This window comes from Rissa tridactyla, chromosome 1, assembly GCF_028500815.1.
Source record: "Rissa tridactyla isolate bRisTri1 chromosome 1, bRisTri1.patW.cur.20221130, whole genome shotgun sequence".
Classification (NCBI taxonomy): domain Eukaryota; kingdom Metazoa; phylum Chordata; class Aves; order Charadriiformes; family Laridae; genus Rissa; species Rissa tridactyla.
In genome coordinates, this window is record NC_071466.1 from 167,124,876 (window position 1) to 167,146,452 (window position 21,577).

Sequence of the window (21,577 nt, forward strand, 5' to 3'; positions counted from 1 at the left end):
ATGGGGCTTTGAGCAACCTGTCTATTGAGGGGTGTTCCTACCCATGGCAGGGGGGTTGGAACTAGATGATCTTTAAGGTTCCTTCCAACTCTAACCATTCTATGACCACTTTAGGATCTGGATTCTGTAATCCTCTGGATCACTTACCTACAGCTGCTTTTAACGTTTCTCCTTCAGCCTCACGCTGCCCACAGAACAGGTAGCAAAGGAAACACAAGCCCACTCATCAGCCACGTCCATCACGCAGCCTGGCAGCTTGCCACAGCTGGACCATAGAGCAGAGATGCAGAGCCTCAGGTTAGGTTCCCTTCTGCAGCCCCTAATGCCAAAGCAACAATCTTCAGCTGAAGAGCAACAGGCACAAAGTTCAGGCTGCCACTGTCTTAAATTCAGCATTCTCTTACCAAGTATCACCGGAAAAAAAAAAAAAAACAAACAATTATCAGAGCCCTCTGATTTTTGTTGCCCTTTTACCACTTTACACAGCCACGCTCTGCCTGTGGGAACTGATGTAGGAAAGAAAATCAAAGAGAGAGAGCTGCAAGAGATGGCTGCACCAGAAAGGGCCTGGAAAACGAGCAGGCACAGAGTCCTAAGAAAAAATTCTGACGAAAGAAGCGCTACACATGGGATTGAGCTCCGTTAAACTGGCAATTATGTGTGGAGAGGCCTCCACTTATTTAATTTCTCCAATGTGTAGAAAATCAAGGCTTTGTACTATGTGTCATGAAGAGAATAAGGAAACACCTCCTACCCAGCAGCCAGTTAATGATCTGATTTGCTTAAGTAGTATTTATAGTGCTTGTTTGATCAAAGAGCTTCAGCTCTATGGCTCTGGTTTACAAAATGTGGCAGCGAATGCAATGCAAAGGCGGCATTTCACTGTAAATCATTTTCTTGTAATGGCTGTCAATCAGTAAGAATCAAGCAAGGAATTTTTTAGGAAACATAAAGCATATATGCACAATCAAACGACAAAAAAACTCAACTAATTTTAAAGTTTCCTGCTTGCCAAATAGTAAAAAAGAACAGATTAATCAATAATTTAATCTTGCACGGGATAACAATGAAAAACATTAGTACTTTATATTGAAATCACTTTGATTGCAGAAATGGCATTTAGTATCTATCAAGTCAGAAATCCACACCAAAAAATATTTCTCTTCCTTGTTTTACACAACAGATCAAGGCTTTGAGCACAGCTGGCATCAAAAATAGTATGTAGTGTGTTCCAAATATTTCAAAATCTATTTTTAATATTTTGGATAGATTTTTTCTGTTTTGTAACCAAGTAAAGCCAGCATTTAAAGCATAAAGCTTTTGGGGAAAGGCTACATTTAAAGCTCCTGTTTAACCACAAAACTATGAAAATGACATTTTTAGTATAATTTTATTTTTCCTGATTCTCCTGCTCTGATTTTGTAAGATACAATTGTTGTAAGATACAATTATTTTTATAAATTCTTTAAGAAATAATAATCATTAAGGAAAAAATAAAAATCTATCTGGTGCCATATTAGGAGATAAAATTTACTGCTGTATTTACAGATGTATCTGATTGCTTTGTTAGCACTTTTGCTTATTTGCACTTATTTGGAACCACTTCGGTGACATCAGCTAAGCATCTACTCAAAGCTTTGGCACCATAGATCAGCATTTATTTTATCAGCATGGCAGGAGCAGAAATCTCTTTTCTAGTTTTTGGTTTCTCTTTTACAATTTTTTTTTTTTTTTTTGAGTTCTCTTCTCTAGTATTTGATTTTTGCATTCGGCAAATAAGCCGGTTATTCCTCTTTGTGGTATCTGGCTCTTCAGCCACCTGCTGGGAAGGAAGCTCTTCAAAGTTTTGGGTTTGTTAACTCTGTTAACCACAGCCTTAAGGTAGCATTAAGGAGAAATGGAGACAGGCACGAACAAACGCTGCCACTGTAGTAACTTCAGCTCCCAACACCAAACCCCTCGGTTTTCAGGTCAAAGATAATAATGTTTTCATTGATGCAGTTTCAAATGGAGCTTCTGCTTTGATTATCCTTCATTTGAATGGCTAATTATTGTAGAGCAGCGTAAAACCTATTCTTTCGGGCCACGTGATGCTACCTTTCTATTTCCACCTAGTCCATCTCTGTCTTCTTTTACTCTCTCCTCCCGTGCCATCTCCAGCCATCATGCTTCTAAGCAGGTCAGATCTCAGATGTCTCATGCTTAATCAATTTATAGCATGCAAAAAGCTGAGTAGCAGCTTCCTTCAGGGTGCTGGCAAATTCTACGCCTGACAAAGCAGTGTATCTTGAAAGCCAGGTTTGGAGAAAGGGCTGGTTTCTGGGTAAATGAGCACTGAAAATGCAAATTGAGATCACCACGTGGTATCAGAACCCCAGATTTTCTGACATGGGCTTTGTGTGCTTTCGGCAATGTAAATGCTAACTTTAGGGACATGTAGAACATCGGTTTTCCCCCAGGACTTTTATTCTTTGCATGAAGGCAATACGTGATCGCATTTGAACAGATGTCTGGAGAGCAACCGCTCTAAGAAATGAACTCAAAATTACGTGGGACAAAAATGTATTTCAAACAAAATGCAAAGTGATAAAGTTTTCTAAATAAGTTACTGTTACTTAATTTTATGGAAATTTTAAATAAAAATATCTTCCAACATGAAAATATGAAAAGTTCATTTATTTCCATAGGCAACTTCATTCACAGTACAAAGTGATATGAATTTCTCGAAATCGTCACTGTACCTTTTACATATTATTTTTTTTAAGTAGCTGATCTAAAAGTTGATACAAGAATAAATTTGTTCTTGAAGAGCTGTCCAATAAACCGGGTACACACTAATGCCATGCTATGACAGTTCTAATTATGAATCACAGCTGACACTACAGTAACATCACTTTATAAATCTCATGAGAATTTTAATGTTTTACATTCAAAACATAAAACTGCCACTAGTACAGAGACTGTACGATTAGACAAATAAACGAGTATTAAATATTTTGCACAAGGCCTGAGTTCACTATAACACATTTTGTTTTACAACTTCATCTCAGAAATCTGTACAGCAGTTAGTCAGAACTGTTTCAGAGAACTTAAAAGACAGAACAACTTCAGGGGCTTATTTGTTCCGTTGATACAAGTGTGAGGCCTGGAAGGCAAGAGGATTTTGGTGTAGGAATCCAAGGTTTTACTGCCTTGAGTCATTTCCTTGTAAAGCAGTCAAAACCCAATGGAAAGTAAGGTACAAGGAAGGACCTCACTTGAAAAATCAGCTAGCTCATCTGAAATTCTCCAGATAGGTTTCCTCACAGCTATTTCAGAGTAAAAGTTAAGGAGTATATAAAATGCAGCATTATCTCTTTAACAAAGAACAAAAAAGGGTCACATATACAACAGGGTACTTTTTTTTTCCTGTACTCCCCCCCCCTCCCATTTCTTGCATTGGAAATGGCACGAATCAGCGATATCTCACCCACCCCCAATAAAAAAATCCTAATTAATAAACAAAGGTCACTCTAAAGTTCAAAAACTTCATCTGCAATGAGAGATCCAGTGTTCATAAACTTACGTTTTAAAACCTTTCCTTTTCTGCTCAAGTCACGTGGTTGTAGGCAGACTAAGCATGTGAATTTATAAAAGATAACAAAAGTATCATATAATTGTGAGCCTGTATGGAAGCCTTGTGGAATTTCATTCAAATCTAACTTCTCCTGTAATCTTTTCTCTTTTGGTGCAATTGAACTGAAAAACCTAAAATCCTGTAATCTATCTATATACACACTTACTTATCTATCTACAGACATAGATTACATTATAACAGGGGTTATAATACAAAAGTTAACGCACACTTTCCTTACTTTAAAAGGCCGTTGGGGTATTTTTCAAAGTTCTACATAAATGTGAAACGGGTGTCACTAAAAAGACAAAACTTAACAGAAAAGGAAAGTTTTAAATAATAAGGCTTGAAATGTTGTGCACCTACATATCCCAAAATTCAGCCTTTTACTTGGGGTACTCAGCATTTGTGTAGACCTTTAAGGCCAGAACTTCCCCACAACATTTCTAATTCGCATCACCATTGAGAGAGGAAGACGTAGTACCTCAATTTAAAAAACCCAGGGCATTCTACACATGTTCCCAGTAAAATTTCTCTCCCCAACTCCCAAATAATTGGTGGGCTCCTTTACCTTTCAAAAGACCCCTTTGGCACCTACCCTCCTGCATAAGCGGGTTCCCCAGGCTGTTCTGTGCCTTATTCACTCCACTTGTGTGAAAAGGAACCAAAAAAAATCAGCTCCCTCCTCCGTCCTTAAATGACGTCTGCGCCATTTCACTCCCCGTTTCTCTCCTCTTGAGAGAGGCAGACCCAGGGGCTTCTAAGCTAATCCGTAACTCAGTACTTTCACGGCTCCTCTCCACCAGCCCCAGCAGAGAAGGTATTTCAAGCCTCTTTAATACAATTCTTCCATCTACCAGGATTAGTTTGTTTTCTACGACCGGGTTTTCAGAGGATGCTTCAGAGACTTTCATACTTAAAACCAAATGGAACCAACAGGTGTAATACGGAAAACGCTGCTGTCTTGGTGCAGTCACATTCATTTAGCAAACACCAGAGCAGCCAAAGGACAACCGATGCTTATGCTCAAGACGTGCAGCTATCTCCGCTTCTTTTCTCCTTTTGCAGTAAACATCATATAGAGAAATCAATTAAAGAATAGGAACTGACTCCCTTCTCTTTACCTCTTCTTTACGAATGAAAGTAAAGCAAACCAGGTGAGCTGGGCAGCTCAGCCCAGATCCTGCCACGGTGCCATGAAGATCTGCTCACAGTGGGTGCGCAGAGTGGGTGGCACAGGGTGGAGGCTGTAAGGTGATGATAAAACCTGCCAGGCTTGCGCATTTTTTCCTTTAAATTAGTTTGAGTACAAAGGGCAGAAATCGCGTGTAACTTACAGTTTTGTTCAAGGCAGCATAATAAGAACTTATTTTACATCAGGTTACTTTTTGAGTAAAAGAATTTGCAATTTCTTAATCAGATACCAATTTCAATACCTGTATTCCCCATTTTGTTTTGCATTAAGGCTGGACAGTCCCGCTGCTTCAGGCCAAACCAGATGCAACGCTATTTTCCATCCACGCCCAGGAACAGAAGGCCCCTGGAACGCCCACTTTTTATGACACTGTCCCTTCCTCCTACTCTTTCGCAAACAACAACTTGGATGTGAAATACAACGGTTGCTCTCAAACAACGGTATTCACTCTGTCCACAACATGAGTCTTCCAGCCTCTTGCAGGGCCTCAGAATGACGGCTTCTAAGTGGAGAGATCAGCTGGACAAGGCTTCCTAAAGAAAAATGCCACGTGGCCTTGGTGACTTACCTCTTGCAACTCCTCTTTCCTTTAAGTTAAGAAGAAATAGTTAGAGAACTCCACACACACCCAGTTTCCTGACACATTAAGCAGGAAGCATCTACAAGGAAGAGGGATTTGACCCTCTCAATTTAACTGAAGTTATTTTTTCTTGTTTATTTTTAAATAACCGGAAAAATTTGTCATAACTTTCACAAGCACCCTTTTCAGTTTTCTTTGTTGTTATTCTTCTACTCTGGTTGTTCTGAAAATTGCAGAAGACAAGAGAAACCAAAATTGTGTTCTCAAATATAAGTAGAAAATAATCCTCTTACTTGAGCCAGATAAAGACCTTATTCCATCACATTACCGTTCCATAAAGAGCATCTCTTAATTTGAACTTGCAGCATTTTTTTGACTTTGTTCTTACAAAATAGATTATATTCTCAGACAGCCCATGCCAAAAGCACATACCCCAAACCCCACAGTTTAGAAGCTCTAGTATATAAAATCAGATCAAATTTATTCAGTTATTTTTCCCTCCAATAGGCTAAATTAAAATCCAGTTCTGAAAAGCCCCCAGTCCAGGGGGATCAGTGACTGAAACCCTGGACCAGGACACTGACATTTAAGACTGCTTTTACCATGGACGTATTAATTTAATATATTGTAGAGTCCTAAGAGATGTTCTTTTTAATATAAACTTATTTTCCAAATAATTTAGAGGAATACAGATTCAAGTAATTCTTCAAAGGCTTGCCTTAAGTTACCCTAACAAAAGGTAGCTTTCAAAAGTTGACATAAAAGACGACATTAGTGTGGTTGAGAGTATAGAGTGCTAGTAACCGTAAATGAACTTAAATAGTTTAACAGTTCTAGTATTGTACTTAAGTTTACACAGATATCTTAACATAACCTACAACGTTTACCATGAATATTAACAGCACATAAGCATCACAACATGTTAGGTATTGTTTTCTAAACCACAATTTCACTGGTCCCAGGTATTTTAAAACAATAGGACTAAGGCAGCAGCTATAATACATAAACGATTCTTTAAGAAATATGCTTAATGTTATTACCGCTTAGAACCATGGAAATATAACAAAATACAAGTCACATTTACAGCATAAGGCCCTTTGGTTTCTTAAGCAGCAAATGAAAGAACAATTTCTTCAGTGAAAGGCTTTGAAAAATAAAGCATGTAGGCTTTCCATAAAAAAGGTAACTAGTTCTTTCCTTCTCAAAATAGCCAGCTATAGTCTTCAAAATATTACGTTAAGAAAGCTCCTGAAATTCCTAGGAAAGAAAAAGTTAAAATCCAACAGTAGTATCTGACAGAACAGAGATTCTATCATGGGCAAGCTGAACATACACCTACTGGGAAGTAGGAGAAACTACTGTTTGGTTTTCTGGAGAGCTTTATTAAATTTGGAGTAATACAATAAAAAGGATTTGAAATACCTGTGTATTTACCATATATTCTAGAGCTTACAAATCTGTATTTGAGAACTCGCTTCATATTCATCTATCCTTCATAAGGACTTGAGTTAAACCAAATTAAAATGAAATAGTTTATTCTAGTCAAGGCAATTTATGGCACTCTGCTTTTTCACACAACCATGTGCAACTTGTATGAGGCAATCCTTTTCCATCTTCCCAACGCAGCCAAAAATCTACAAAGTAATTCAAGAATATTTCTGTGTAACTAAAGAGTGTGTGCTTAGTTACACAGAACTGCTCAGTTACATAGCTGGGGCAGTCAACACCTGAATTTTACACAGAACATTTTTTTAGGAGGTTCCATAGCTACTCATATTCTTTTTTCACACCAGTTAGAAGCACTATCAAATTAGCCGAAACACTGGACTATGTAATAAATGTGATCATGTCACCACGTGTATTTTAAAATGCTGTCTAAGTGGTACGCTGCTTTTGTTATGGGGCTGGTAACAAGGATCTGGCATTATAAAACAGGTTGTAAACCAGCATGACCATTGGAGCGGTGTTCTTACTCTGTCCCAAACTAGCACAAAATTTTAAACCATCTTATGCCTCCCAAATCTTGTTGTAGTTTACTACCACATTAATTTTAATTATCATGTAAGAGAAGAAATACAAAATGTTTTCTCTTCTTGCCTCTTACACAGTTACTGGTTAGAGATCTTTCTATGTATGGCTAACATGGCTAACAAAACTTTCTGAGGCAGCGAAAGAATTTGCTTTTTACAAACTGTCATACGGCAAAATGACAGTTCGTGCCAAATTCAGGCAACTCAAATCATCAACAAGAATTTAGCAGACACTGAAAGGACTGGGCTGCAGGACTGCATTCACTAGCGTTATTACCCCCTCTGCATTTTTGTTGAATTTAAGAAACAAAATTTTGTAGGAAATTTCATAGGAGTTGATCGAGTACACTTCCGAGTAGTTTTGAAATACTTAGCTACTTCTTTTTTGATTGAATATATGCATCCTACCATCAGTACTGTGATGCTCGGAAAAGAGACAGGAAATCTTTAGCATGTAAGATGATTTTGCACTTATGCAACTCCACTGCAGTACCAGGTGAATGCGAAATCAAGTCTTTTTTCCAGTGTAAAAGTCTTTACTTTGCTGGGCTGAAAGTTTCCCCAAGTCATGCTTTTACTAATCAAAAAAAGATGTTAATCAGCTTACCCATGATCCAAATTTCATCAATCTTTGAAAGAAGAAAACAAAACATTTTACCCAAAAAGATCTTTTAAGTCATTACTAGCTGAGCTGCTGTTGGTCATTGTGTTTGCTGGTTGTGCAAAGTTCTGAGGAGCAAAGAAAGGATTACCCTGTATACCAAAGCCAGGCTGGCCTATCATGTTCATCTGAGGTCCCAAGACTGAAGCGCTCGCACCTGGGGACCCTTGTGGGGGTACAAACTGATTAACCCACTGGCTTGATTTCTGTTGAGCCAACTGTTTCATGCTAACTTTGGGTTTTTGAGGACCAAAAAGATTATCTAAAGCAGACATATCTGGGGGTCTGTTTTGTTGTGTCAGTGGAGACATTGCAGATGCAGTATTCATAGGACTGTAATTTGGCATGTTGGCAGTCGGTACAATGTTCATCTTGGTTGTTGCTGTTGCGCTTGGACCACTGAAGAAATTCTGAGTGGTGGGACCAGCTCCCATACTGAATCCAGCAGTCTGAAAACCCAGATTAGTATTTAGTCCGTTTGTCATATTTCTCTTTGTGTTGTCAATAGGTGATGAAAATCCCATTCCAACACCCATAGGAGGGACAGAAGAGAAGCTGTTTGAAGATGGAACTTTAGCTTTGTTGATAGAATGGCTAGTCAAAGACGACATATTATCTATCAAGGTATCTGTCAAGTCTTTTGTCTGCAAAACACATAAAATGCAGTTAAATGCTACTCTTGTACAAAGACTCTAGCAACAGTCTTCCTCATTGCTCCAGCAGAAGTGGCATTCATTTTTCAGAAATCAGAACTTACTGCATGGAATTGGGCATGAAATGTAAACATACGCAAAAGCAATTAGGTTATTGTTGTTCTTTGCTACTTAGAACCAATTGTTATGCAGCTTTAATTTGACAATTAAGACTATACATGAAGTACTACTGTGACATTTGCTCACATGCCCCATTCCTATCCCCAAGCCCTTTAGATATTTAGTTAATAAACTCTTCGGAGCAAAACCTTTTTTAATATGTGCTTTTTCCTTATCTAGAAGAATGACCTTACAATAATAATTATTCCTTCGGAAACTCCTGTAATTTAAAAAGTGTGAAATATTGCTAGCGACGCAAATGGAAAGCAGATTAAAATTTATTTTAGTTTTTCTCAGCTATACCACTGTACTATCAGTGAAAACAAAGGGTGACTCACAGGAGAAAAAAAATGCTAAATGCATACAGCACTTGAAAGGAAAAAGCATCACAGCTCCAACAGAAACAGCGCAGCAGTTTGTTCTTTCTCACCTGCTTCACTGGAGGTGTTATTACAGTTGCTTGCGGCACAAGAGGTTGCTGGCTTTTCAGTTTCTGTGCCTGTTCTTGTTCTTTAGCTAACTTTTGCTTCTCTTCAAGTGTAAGCGATGCCTTTAAAGGGGAAAGTACTGACACTAAGTTGTACAGAACGGTTATTCTTACATTGATATTTTTGTTTCATAAATAGCACTGTCATTTCAATATGTGGTAGAACAATATATATTATTTATAAAAAAGAGAAAGTGCAGAAGCACAAAATGTTTATAATATTTATCATATTGTAGTATTATCATACTTAAACATAATGAGAAATTTGAGCAGATCTCGAATAAAGAGGTATCACAACAAAACCATTTTAGCTTTGTCTTCTTAATGTCGGGCGTAAGAAAAAGCGTTCTTTGCAGGTTTTGTTTTCATACAGCACTTGAGCTAGAACTACAACTGACCGTGGAGTTGGAAAGGGAATTTTATTTTCAGATTGCTCAAGAGGCTTTTCAGGATTTTAACTGTACTTTTGTTAACGATGATCATTTCCCCTTAGCCTAAAATTAGTGAGAGGGCTGATATAACTAGAAATGGAAATGATAAAATGTATGGATTCTGGGAAGCCATTTACATAATTAATAGCATGAAAAGAATTTTACAATAGTTTACGCTTATGTTTAATATTCTGTGTCATGCATGCTTTTTCTTTGCTTCCTGTATTTATACCCACATTGTTCATTTTCACTTATCTTTGAATTGTATAGCAAATGTTAGTCTCTGCTACTACACGGAATTCTATATTTTATCTTCATCTCTGTTTGTAATTTTATCATAAAGTTGCCTATTTTGATTTTCCTACCTAAATCCACTGCTGAAGTTTCAGTTTCATTAAAAGCTATAATTAAGGAGATAGAAAACGACCAAAAACTTACAATCATAATTGCTGCCGACTTTGTACAAAGCTACGTTCAAAGAAAGGCTTTCACTGAAATTCAAGGATATAATTTGAACATTTTTCAGTGGACCTTCACATGTGACTATGTATGGTGCTGTGCTATACAAAAGCAGTTAGGTTTTTCTTTTAAAGCTTTAAATATGATAACTATGTACACATACTCTTTTTGTGCAACCGTATCAGCCTTCTATTAGACAGATGGACGTAACGATTACAAAGCAAAGTAAAACACACCTTTTTCTGTGTTGATGACATCTCATTCTCTTTACTCTCAGATCCACTAGTAAGAAGGTCAGTTCCACTAGTATTAAATACTTTATCAATCTGTTTAAGTTCAAAGAAACAAAACTTAGTTATTTGCAATGTTGTAATTTAAGGTAACATAAATATTGAGTATACAATTTTAAGTTTCGAATTTCTATATGTAACACAAAATATTGTCGCTTACCTGATTACTTGTACTACTAGATCTTGCCTCTTCAGACACATTCATTTGGTTAGCTATATCCAAAGATCTATATAGTATAGAGTATACATATTACGAAAACATAACTTTACAGTCACATCCACAACACTAATTCAGGAATGCAGATTATTCTTCTGCATTTAAATAATCAAAAAAATTGCATTAAGAGAGCACTGCCATTTTTATAGAATGCCTGTAGGGGACTGGGAAATGTTAATATTCTAAATTGTAAGGGTTTCCTAACGATCATTTCACATGGTCTTAGTTCCTCCTTTTGAGCAGGGTGACACAGAATTTGTGCAGCCCAAGTTAATTTGAGTCAGGAATCTCACCTCATATCAGACTCCATAAAATAGCTCTAAATATCTTCAAATATAGCTGCCTTCTAAAAGGCCGCAATGTTTATGTTTCCCCAGCATAGTTTATGTTCTCAACAACTACAGAAAAGCAACTTAGCATATAGAAGCAAGACATAAACTGTACTAGCAGAGCTCAGTATGAACTTTTACATTTAATGAATTAATTAAAAACTATTTACTCAAAATAATAAACTGTGACTGAACTATATTAAAGATTTTACTCTATAAAACCACTGACATCACAATATTATTATAATTGTAGGACTAATAAATCTTTGCTGACAACTATGCTTATTTGAGGTAATTCTCAACTACTGAAGTAAGAATTACCTAGGGTTTTTTATTGATATGGCTAGAGTTTTCTCACGTTTGCTAAAAAATTAACAGAAATTTATCTCCGCTCACTTGTTCCTTCTCTAATACACACGTAAATAAACACTTACTTCTGTTGCTCTTGCATGACATGAAGTTGCTCGAGTTTTGTTTTATGCTCTGCCTCCAATCTATTAAGCATATCTTTTATAACACAAATAAAAGAATTGAACTGTAAAAGAAATATACAAGAAGTTTGGAATTTGCAGTGATGGATTTCAGACGTATAACTTAAGAAGTAGTATCTCATAAAACTTACAATACACAATGTCAGATAAACTGCAGATTTTTAAATAATTTATAATCCACCTTCACTATCTTCCATTAGATACCTAACTGCAAGCAGAGCGTATGCTGAAACAGTGAAAAACATATACTGCTACAAAAAAAGTGGGGCAACCCAGACAAAAAAAAAAACCTCACAGAGGAATATTACCAGATTAATTTAAAAAAAAAAATAATCCTGTGATTGGACTTCTACATTATCTGCAATATTTAAAAACAAGAGCAAGGGATGAAACATTAAGGTTGTACTTCAGCTTTTAACTTGAATTGTAATTATGTTAATAGCTAACTGCTTTTGCAGGATATTTGGAAGGTGACAGTATTCATTTTGAAATTTTATACTAGATCAGTTAAATCCACTGAAAAATACAAGCTTTAAACATGCAGTTACAGCAATACTGGCAGATTTTTTGGTTTTGTTTGTTTGCTTTTAAAAAAGACATAGACATACAGTAACATACGAATTTTTCCTCTTACAACAGTTTAAATCTATTCTCTTCCAATTTATCAGGAAGAAGCGGGCAACATAGTGATGTTCCTACCTGATTGAGATTAAGATTGTTCTCAATACTAAGAGGAATCAGATGGGGCAATACTTTTCCTGCAAGCTGTTCTTTGGTGATTCCCAACTTCTTATGAGTAAACGTACATTTGTAAATACCTGACATAAAACATCAAAAATTGTAAACAATGTGAACAAAGTAGCACTCTCTGTATGTATCAATCATCTGAACATACATTGGCTCTGTGTGCAGATTCATAAAAGCGATATACTCATCTACAACACAAACGTATTATAACAGGAGGCTTTGCTGAAGTTCAGAACAAGAGAAGGGGGGTTTTTTGTGTGTGTGTATGGTTGGACTCGATGATCTCAAAGGTCCTTTCCAACCATGAAGATTCTACGATTCTATGACTTGCAGCTAAGAAACCCTGGTATTAGGCAATGTATTGTCCTGGACAATTATCTGAGAACATGCACCTTTGAACAGATCACGAGCAACTGAGTTATCACAAACTGACAAATTGCCACTGAGAAATTAAGCTGCATTAACTAAGGATGTGTTCTCTCCTGGCATACAGAAGTGTCTAGGAGTAACTATCACACTGCTCTCCAATCGCATTTTACAAAGATTCTTACCCAAATGTTTGGGGCTGCATTACACACAGGATCAAAAATCATGCATAATCTATATCTATTCTAAAAACACTGAAAAAAAGAACACTGGCAGGCAGGAGGAATCCAGTGTTAAGCCTACAAGTTCTATAATGTTTCTGACAGGATTTCTCTGTCTAAATAGTCCACCTCTGGCGGCAAACACTGAACACAGTAGCACAAAAGATGAAGAAACTTTCCTCAGCTTCTACGGTTAGTGCTAGAACAGAGTTGTCAGCTGGCCAAAGAAGCTATCACACAGAAGACGGAAGGTAGTATGATTCCAGAAAAAAGGAGAGCACGAGTATATCAAATTGATTTCAGCTTATAATTTCCAAACTAGGGTTCACTTATGCACTGTATCCAAGTAGAATTCAGGAATAATGCCACTAAAGTAAAAGATACACTGTCCCTCATTCTCAGAGAGCAACCACAAGGCAAAGCTGCAAGGATTAAGGGAAACAGCCAACTTTAAATTAGTACTGATAGATACCCTCTTGCTGATTTTGAGCAAACCAAAATAATGCTACTACCACATATTATCACAGTGTTTAATGAGGGCTGCTGCCAGCAGAGCTCAGCTTGTTACAAATGGTCTTCTGTCTATTACTTTGCTGTCAGTAAGAGAAATGGTCACTGCCTTCCAGACTTGGCCACGCAGTCACACCTTTTTCTTGGCAGTGGCTCTGGTCATCTGGTCTCCTTGAGCCCATTCAAGTTGTTAAAATCACACATCCTCAGGCATATAGGCAAGCAACAGAGTGGCAGCAGGAAAGCACAACTGGGAGTGAGGCCTCCCCTCCCAGAAGTAACCAGCCATTAGGTTTTGTTAGCTGTTTGGTGAAACCTCACCCAGACTACACTCCATTTCAGTGCAAAGGCAGCCACGTTTGCTTAAATGTCCAACAAAATGAGCCTAACAAACCCTGCAGTGAAGAGCAGCAGATTTGTCGGCAATGATTTACAGCATCTGACATGCAAGAGTGGTAAGAGAAGGCAACAGAAACATTTTAAAAGCTCCAGCAGCATCTGCAAGAAGACAGATCCTACACTCTTCTAAGCAAAACAGCCTCTCTGACTGTGGAGCGTACAGTCCATGAAAGTGTCACAGCCCAAGAAGTGCAATAAGTATTCAGAACTGCATTGGGCCTTGAAGACTACAAATATACGTACTAGTGTTCGAAAGTACCAGCAATGCATAAGGTAGCTGAAAAGGGGCATACTTAAGAACCAGAAACAGGAAATTTTTAATAGCTGTTTTAGCGATACACTATGTAAACACTATCAATGATAATACAATGTCAAAGCACAAAGAGCAGAGAGTTGAAAATATTGATTACCTAAAATTCCCATTAGCACTGCAGGTTCCTTGGATGGAATTTGTTGTAGAAAAGGTAAAATATCATCAAGCACAAACCATTTATCCAAGTACTCCAAAATCTTGCCTAAGCACACTAGTGAGTTTACCCGGACCTGTGAAGTATGACAAGAATTAAACAAACTCTTTACTATATTTTTGCCTAAGAAAAAAAACCCATACAAAACTAACACTTAGAAGAAAACAGATGCTGCTGAAAACTACGACCTTCATATCTGCAAATTCAAGACAAGTTAAAAAAACCCTTTTGTGTCGTGAAAGGAAAATATATATGTAGTTACACAGTGCTCACAAAACCTTGGCTTTTCTGCAGGACAAACACATTCTGGAACAGACTTGAACAATTTTTACAGTATTTTTAGCAACAGTAAGTTGCTAATAACTTGAAAAATGGTTAGAGTAAAAAAGTAAACGGTGCTTTTGTATGTGTAAAAAGTAAAAAAGAAAGGCTCAAAAAGAAATCAAGGCACACCGATGGGCTTTTCTTTAAGGATACAACAGCAGAAAAGCCAAAGTAAATAAGGGTAACAACGTTTTCTGAGGACTGAGAAAGAGGTAAAATTATTAGGATACTTACAGCAAGAGAAGAAGTTTGCAAACATGCATTTTTAATTCTTGGAATTAATGAATTTTTCATTGATGGGTAATCTATTAAATTGGCAAACGTGGGAATTATGTTTAGGCAAAGCTCCTATAAAAAAAAAAAGTGCATAAGTTTAAAAAGAAACATGCATGTTTATTATAAAATTAGTGCTAATATTACTCAAGATCAAAATTAGTTTAAAATGTCTGCTTCAGCTTTCCTTTTAAGGAAATACTTAAGGAAATATCATGTTCAACTAAGCTGACCTTAATCTATCAGACTCACATAAATAGCTGGAATAATAAAGCATCGCGATATGCAGATAGAACCCTGGAAAATGGATTTCAAAAACAGCATTCATAAATTTATAATAAAATATTTGGATAGCAAGAGTATCTTGCATTTTCACAAAACGCTTTTATATTAAAAAACCCTTTTATTGCATCAAACTGCAACATTTTCCTACATAAATCAAGCAAATCCGAATGAGTACTATCAACAACACTGCAACAGCACAATGATAGGCTGAAAGATAAAAGAGCATATCAAGATTAAAAATACTTAAACAACAGGGGAAAAAAAAAAAAAAACAACTTCAGCCCCATCTCAAAAAAAGTAAGAGACAGGAATATTAAGTACAGGTTGCAACTAAATACCTGAGTAACTAAACTGCTGATGCAGAAAAACCTCAAGCCAGGTATTTAGAAACAAAAAACTACCTCAATAATACTGCAAAGGTTTTGCAAAGGTGAAAGTCACATCTGATTATCCAAATCCTTCTTAAAGAAGTGTTTTGTCTGCTTACCTCCCCCTCACACTCCTGAATGCCTTTGGCTAACTAGAAGTAAATACCACTGGAAGAATGATTTCCACAAAGAACCATAGAAAGGTAGAGAAAGCATGAAGAGAATTAAAATATGGATACATAAAAATGTCACCAGAAGGCATCTTAATATGATTTTACAGCAAATCAGGTCTTCCAAAGTAATTGCCCGCACACATGTTCTTACTAGTGGGACCTCAGAATAAGCCACCTCTCACTGACTGGCAAGAGCATCCATGCCTGCACAGTTTCTGCAGCACAGGCAATGCTTTATAAATGCACATCCTACTTTTTGCTATGGTGGGTACTCAGAATTTAGGATAAGTGCATTAGAACAACAATCAAATGGTTACTCCCTGGAAAATAAGGGAACTTAATTTTATTTTACTAAAACAAGTTTTCTTTAATAAAACATCAATCTCTTTTAACATTCAGGAATATCTTTTTTTTCCAAGTAAACAAACGCAAGGGCATCCAAAAAGCTGGCACAACAGCTTTAAGAGAAGAGAAAAAAATTGTTTTAAGTAAAGGCTGCAATTACTATACCTGGATCTGAATTGAAGGTGCTTCCAAGGCTCTATAAACCATAGGCAGAACACTGTTCTTTATTTCATCTGGTGGAGTTTTGGTTAGAAGCAAGTCCATTTTTTGCAGGAAGATCAACAAGATCTATTAAAAGAAGGACAATTCAGAAGCCAAAAGTTTTAACTCCAGAAACATATACTTACAATTTAAAGTCTGTTGTATCATATAGAAACTTCAGAAGTTTTCTTGTAACTCAGTAAATGTGATCACTTACCATGTTGCTTGCCTGAAGGCATGGAAGACAAAAAACACTTTGACATATTATTGCATTTCAAAAACAGCAAATACAAATCAAAACATGTGTCTTCTAGACTAATCCTTCTGAAATACATCATAATGGCTAAGGAGGGAGTTCTTGTTTCTATTTTCAACACAGTCTTTTGTTAAAATCAGCTCACAGAAAATCTTTATAGAAGCATCACTATTGAAAAAGCTGACCTTTCAAAAACCTGTAGCTTAAATGCTGTCCTTAAAGCATTTAAACACAACTCCACATATAAAAGCTGCATTCCATCTGTATCTAGAATCAAAATAGGGCCACAACGATGAGAATACTACAGCTACTATATGGACACAAAATAGCTTTATTCTATTTCACATGGAAATAATAGATCATAAAATGAAAAATCTAAAAAAAAAAAAAAGAAAAAAATCACCTCACGTTAACCTAAAAAGCACGTTCACATAGTAGGATTCACCTTCCTCAGGCTTAGCCATCTAAAAGTTAGCTGTGATTCTAGATTACTCATCCAGGCTCAGTCCCCAATAGAGAGCGCCATGTAACTCATCAGACTCATGTCTCATCTCAGCTAGGTGAGACAACTTGCTAGAGGTGACACTGACTATCCACTGACACCTAAACTCCTTTTAGAAAACAGGTCAGACTAAATGAACAAGTTGTGGTGAATGGTACCACGTTCATAATAAAAAGACAAGTAATTCATAGGAGGAAAAGATTTCAATTTTTAGTCTAAAAATATGTAGCAATCAGTGCTTGTATGTCAAATAAACCGAAGCATCAGAATGTAGAAATACAACTGAACCAAGACCACATATAAGTTTCCCCTTTCATTTGATTCCTTTAGAGGGAAAAAAAAGAAATTCTTTTAAACTGCAGCTAATATTTGCTTTCTTATTCTAACTACCTAAACTGTACACACACACACAGACTCACTCATTCCATGAACACTGATTCTGATGCAATATCCCCAAACCCGAGAGAATTAGGGTGAGATGGACCAGATCAGTTTTAAAGTTAAATGTGGTAATTATTCTTAAATAAAAAATTTTATTTGTCCTAATATTGGCTTTTTTGGAACATCCATGTACCCATAACATTGTTGACTTGCCTAGCAATCCTGTAATACTGTGGCATGACAGTTTCTATGTTAACTAAATATATACTTTCGGAGAAGGATCGTTTGATTGTTTTTGCAAATTGGAAGAGAACATGAACGAAATCTGTTATTTAACAACAAGAAAGGCTTCTTTAAAATGAGAACCAGATGTTTGAACTTATAACAGACTGCTTTTAAGTTAAAAATTGTACTATATAGTAATTTAGATTTCACAGAAGCAGTTCAGCTGTTTTCCACTGGCCGTCAATGCCTGCCTTTCAACTACGATAACATAAAGCTCAATTGTTTTTGATCTTTCTCTCTACCTGTCTTTAAATTGAATGTAGTTCATGCTGTTCCAATGAACCTCTTTTATTTTTAGCTTTCTAAGACTGTATTTGATACTTTTTATCTATTTAAGTAGAAACTAAGATGTCATAGATTCAAACACACCACCTCTTAAGCAAGCAGCAGCAGTTGCACTCTAAACAATAATGCTAAAGATGTGCTTCATTCATTAATACAGAGCCCAGAACTTGGTCAGGGTACTGCGTTAGAATATGAATTTACAGTATTTCATATGCTAAGTCTTTGTGGATTCCCCTAGATATAAATTAAGGGTTTGTCTACACTGGGAAGCCATGCCAGAGTAAGCTAGGATGGTGATTTACAGCATACCAGTTACTCCATGCTAACTCCAAGAATACAATAAAAATGAGTAACTTAACTAAATATTACATTTTCATATTATAAATTCCCACATACAAAAATATAGTGAACACTGGTTAACAATTTCTTCATAACTCAAGTACTCGACAAAAGCCAAGTAACAGGCCTCATACAAATCTAAAACACCTTGGGAGAGCATTTGGAAGAAACACTGACACCTTCCCCATCCGCCCTTCTCCATGAGTTACAAACACACAGGAACTGGACGTTTTTGTCTTGTACAAAGACAGTCAGACCTGGAATTCTGTCCTCTGGCACTATGAATCTTTATATTTTTTCCCTGAATTGCTGGTATATTAACTTTGAAAACCTGTCCTGGATTAGTTAAACAAACTTTGCCGTAATAAAAAAAAAACAGAAATAACAGTGGAATAAACTGTTCAGTACTTAGCGAGCATTAAAAATTTCAACATAAGGATTTAATATACAGTATCTAGAAAGCTACGGAAAAACTTTGCAAAGCTCGCTCTTTATGAGCTGACCCCAAGTCTGTATTTTGCTTCCCTCATTTCTCAAGTAATGAAACAGCTTTTGTGCCTATTATGCTCCAGAAATAACTTTGAGACAAACTTTTTGCAGTGAGGATTGTCTCACAAATCTGATGTCAAAAGTAGCAAAAAACCACAATGTTACCTTTTAGGGTGAAACAGCACAAATAAGATGTTCACTGGCTTTCGGTCGGTTAGACGTTTAATATTTTCAAGACAACAACAAAGCTAACATAAAGCCCCAGTGTACCAAAAGTAAAGAACATTAAGTAGTTCTAATTTTCTGAGGTATTCTCAGTTACACAATTGTCCCCTTTCCTCCCTCCCCAGTATAACGAGATTTCTCCGATGTGGTTTTCTGAAACCCAAAAATAAAAGGTCTGCTTGTTCATTCCTATGTTTATCCTGCCCTTTAAGTGCTCTGTGGAGAAATAAGAGCATCCAGCCATAAAACCAGGTGCGCTAGAAGGAATGCATAGCTGCCTTTTTACCTGTGGAGGCACAACGCCCAACTTCGTGACAGAAGTCTCACGAATCATCATGCACATGGTGCTGACAAAAGGATGCAAATGTTTTGTTCCTTTACAGTAATGATAATGTCTTACTACTTTTATGCATGTGAACAACAGGAAAAAAAAAGCGTATTTTACTTACACAATACATTTGTCAAATAAAATAAAACAAATGGCACAAATCTGTGCACAGCCCTCAAATAAACAATATTTTATTATCATCAATAAACAGTACTTTTAAAGGAGTATCAAAGTAACAACTTCTCCACCCCATGACTGCAGTATCAGCAATCTGGATACAAGAAAAAAAAAATTATAGGTTCAGTTACTGGTAGAATATGTGCAAATATTGTACTGTACAATGCTCCTCAGGTTGGCTAGGTAAGTAATAAAGTGCTTACAAATACACCTTCTAAAATCAACCAAAAAGAACAACTGAATGGTAAATCAAATGCTTCCTTTTTTGCTAGTCTAATCTCATCTATAAATGCAAATATACCCTCACAAAACCCATCTAAAAAAGCAGAAGTAGAGGTTTTGTGAATTTCCTGGAAAAAATCGATTTCATATGAATCAAGACTGACTGCTTGGACAACTAGAGAGCAGGTTGGGAAATCTGTGTGAAGCTGGAAAAGGGAAATAGAACAATTAGTCATTTTTCAAGCAAAAAACAACAAAGAGAAAAACTGTAAACTGAACAATATTAACATACCTGGATTGGTTCTTGCTGCTTAAAAACAGGACCAAGATCAGGCAGAATGAGCCTGATATATTCTTCTTTGGTGCATTCCTCAGCAATTAGGAGAACGTTAGGCAAGACAAAGGGTACCATATCAGGATTCACAAATTCAGAAGTTAAGCAAGGCAAAATTCGCTGAATTATAACACGCTAAAAGAAGAAAAAAAAAAAAAGCATGCATCACATTGTACTGCATTGCAGTTACTATTGTGCCAGCTCAACAGCTTTTGTATTAACTTGATATTTACAAAAAATTAAATAGACAATTTTCAATTTTTAATTCTTATTTTCACAGTATACTTTAGCTAATTTGCACTGTGCTACATTGTTTACATTTCTCTGCACTGAAAACATAAATGGAGACTACAACACCTGTGAAGGTCAACAGAAAGCAATTAACTGTACAGAAAGTAGGACTTTCAGTCACATACATGAATTTTGAAAACCTTATTCTATATGCTTTCTTTAAAAAGACCCTTAAAAAAGCCTCCATCACTCCCCCCCCAAAAAAAAAAAAAAAAAAAAAATCAGTTTTTCAACACCCCATCACTCACTTAACAAACACATAATCCTGCTATACCTCCCTGTAAAACTCCAGGTACGTTCCCTAAATGGGATTCTGCTGACAAAATACATATTTACATTGTGGATGTCTACTGTAGAGTTAGACAACCTTAAATGCTTTTAATGTCAATAAAGAGAAATACACAGTTCAAGGGCACAGTCCCTTTCCTCATAAAATATACTTTCAAGACAGAAAAAAAAAATGAATGCCCTAAAGATCATTAGGTCAGTCGGTGGCTGTCTAAAGTTAGGTGAAATACATCCCATCTATTTCCATCTTCAAAGCATCATTAATTTCTGATCAAAGGGAAAAATTACTAAATTAAAAAGAAGAGAGTATTAAACATGAAGTCTGACTTTTGCACTGTGTAGTTCAAAATAGAATTAAAACTAAAGACATTTAATGCAATGGTTCAGAAGCGCTGAGCTAGGAAAAGGAGTCAGTCTAGACATAGTGTTTAACTACACAGAAAAATGTGTAATGACAGACATTTGCCTTTGAGGTTTCTGGGCACTGCTAGCACTGAGTCTGTTGAGGGAAGGAAGTTTTGCATCATTCAACATTAAAGTACTGCCTTGTTATAAAAAAAACTTGAAGGAATCTTATTGGAAGAAAAGGTGGCAAGATGACTTCAAAGAGCTATGATAACACCTGGAAACACAGGGAAAGCCTTGTAAGCGGAGAGAAGACAACTCCCTTTCAAAGTGGGATGAACTACAAGAGGACATGCAAATGCTGGCTCCTTACACATACTGATAGCACAATTTGCCATTTTCTGTTTAAGGAATGATTGATAGTGAGGAGGATTTCCACACCAATTATTTTCTAGTCTTCCCTTCTTTCCTACTACTATATTCTTAGTCTCATGGCAGTCTATTACGGTATACAAAGTCCAGCATTCCCAGATTCAGAATGTTAACAGATGTTCAC

General features: G+C 36.4%; 1 protein-coding gene across 2 annotated transcripts in view; it reads right to left on the minus strand.

Annotated features, from left to right (window-relative positions):
• Positions 1-2,650: 2,650 nt before the first annotated feature.
• The window catches only part of SCYL2 (SCY1 like pseudokinase 2), a 40,886-nt gene continuing 21,959 nt past the window's right edge, over positions 2,651-21,577 (minus strand). For both annotated transcript variants that reach the window (XM_054206067.1, XM_054206057.1), the window contains 10 exons: positions 20,056-20,232; positions 16,239-16,361; positions 14,864-14,977; positions 14,249-14,381; positions 12,295-12,413; positions 11,539-11,639; positions 10,719-10,785; positions 10,505-10,594; positions 9,322-9,441; positions 2,651-8,723 (listed from right to left, as the gene is read on the minus strand). In XM_054206067.1, coding sequence (XP_054062042.1) covers positions 8,073-8,723; positions 9,322-9,441; positions 10,505-10,594; positions 10,719-10,785; positions 11,539-11,639; positions 12,295-12,413; positions 14,249-14,381; positions 14,864-14,977; positions 16,239-16,361; positions 20,056-20,232 — 1,695 coding nt within the window. In that variant the 3' untranslated portion in view covers positions 2,651-8,072. The remainder of the gene's footprint in view (positions 8,724-9,321; positions 9,442-10,504; positions 10,595-10,718; positions 10,786-11,538; positions 11,640-12,294; positions 12,414-14,248; positions 14,382-14,863; positions 14,978-16,238; positions 16,362-20,055; positions 20,233-21,577) is intronic.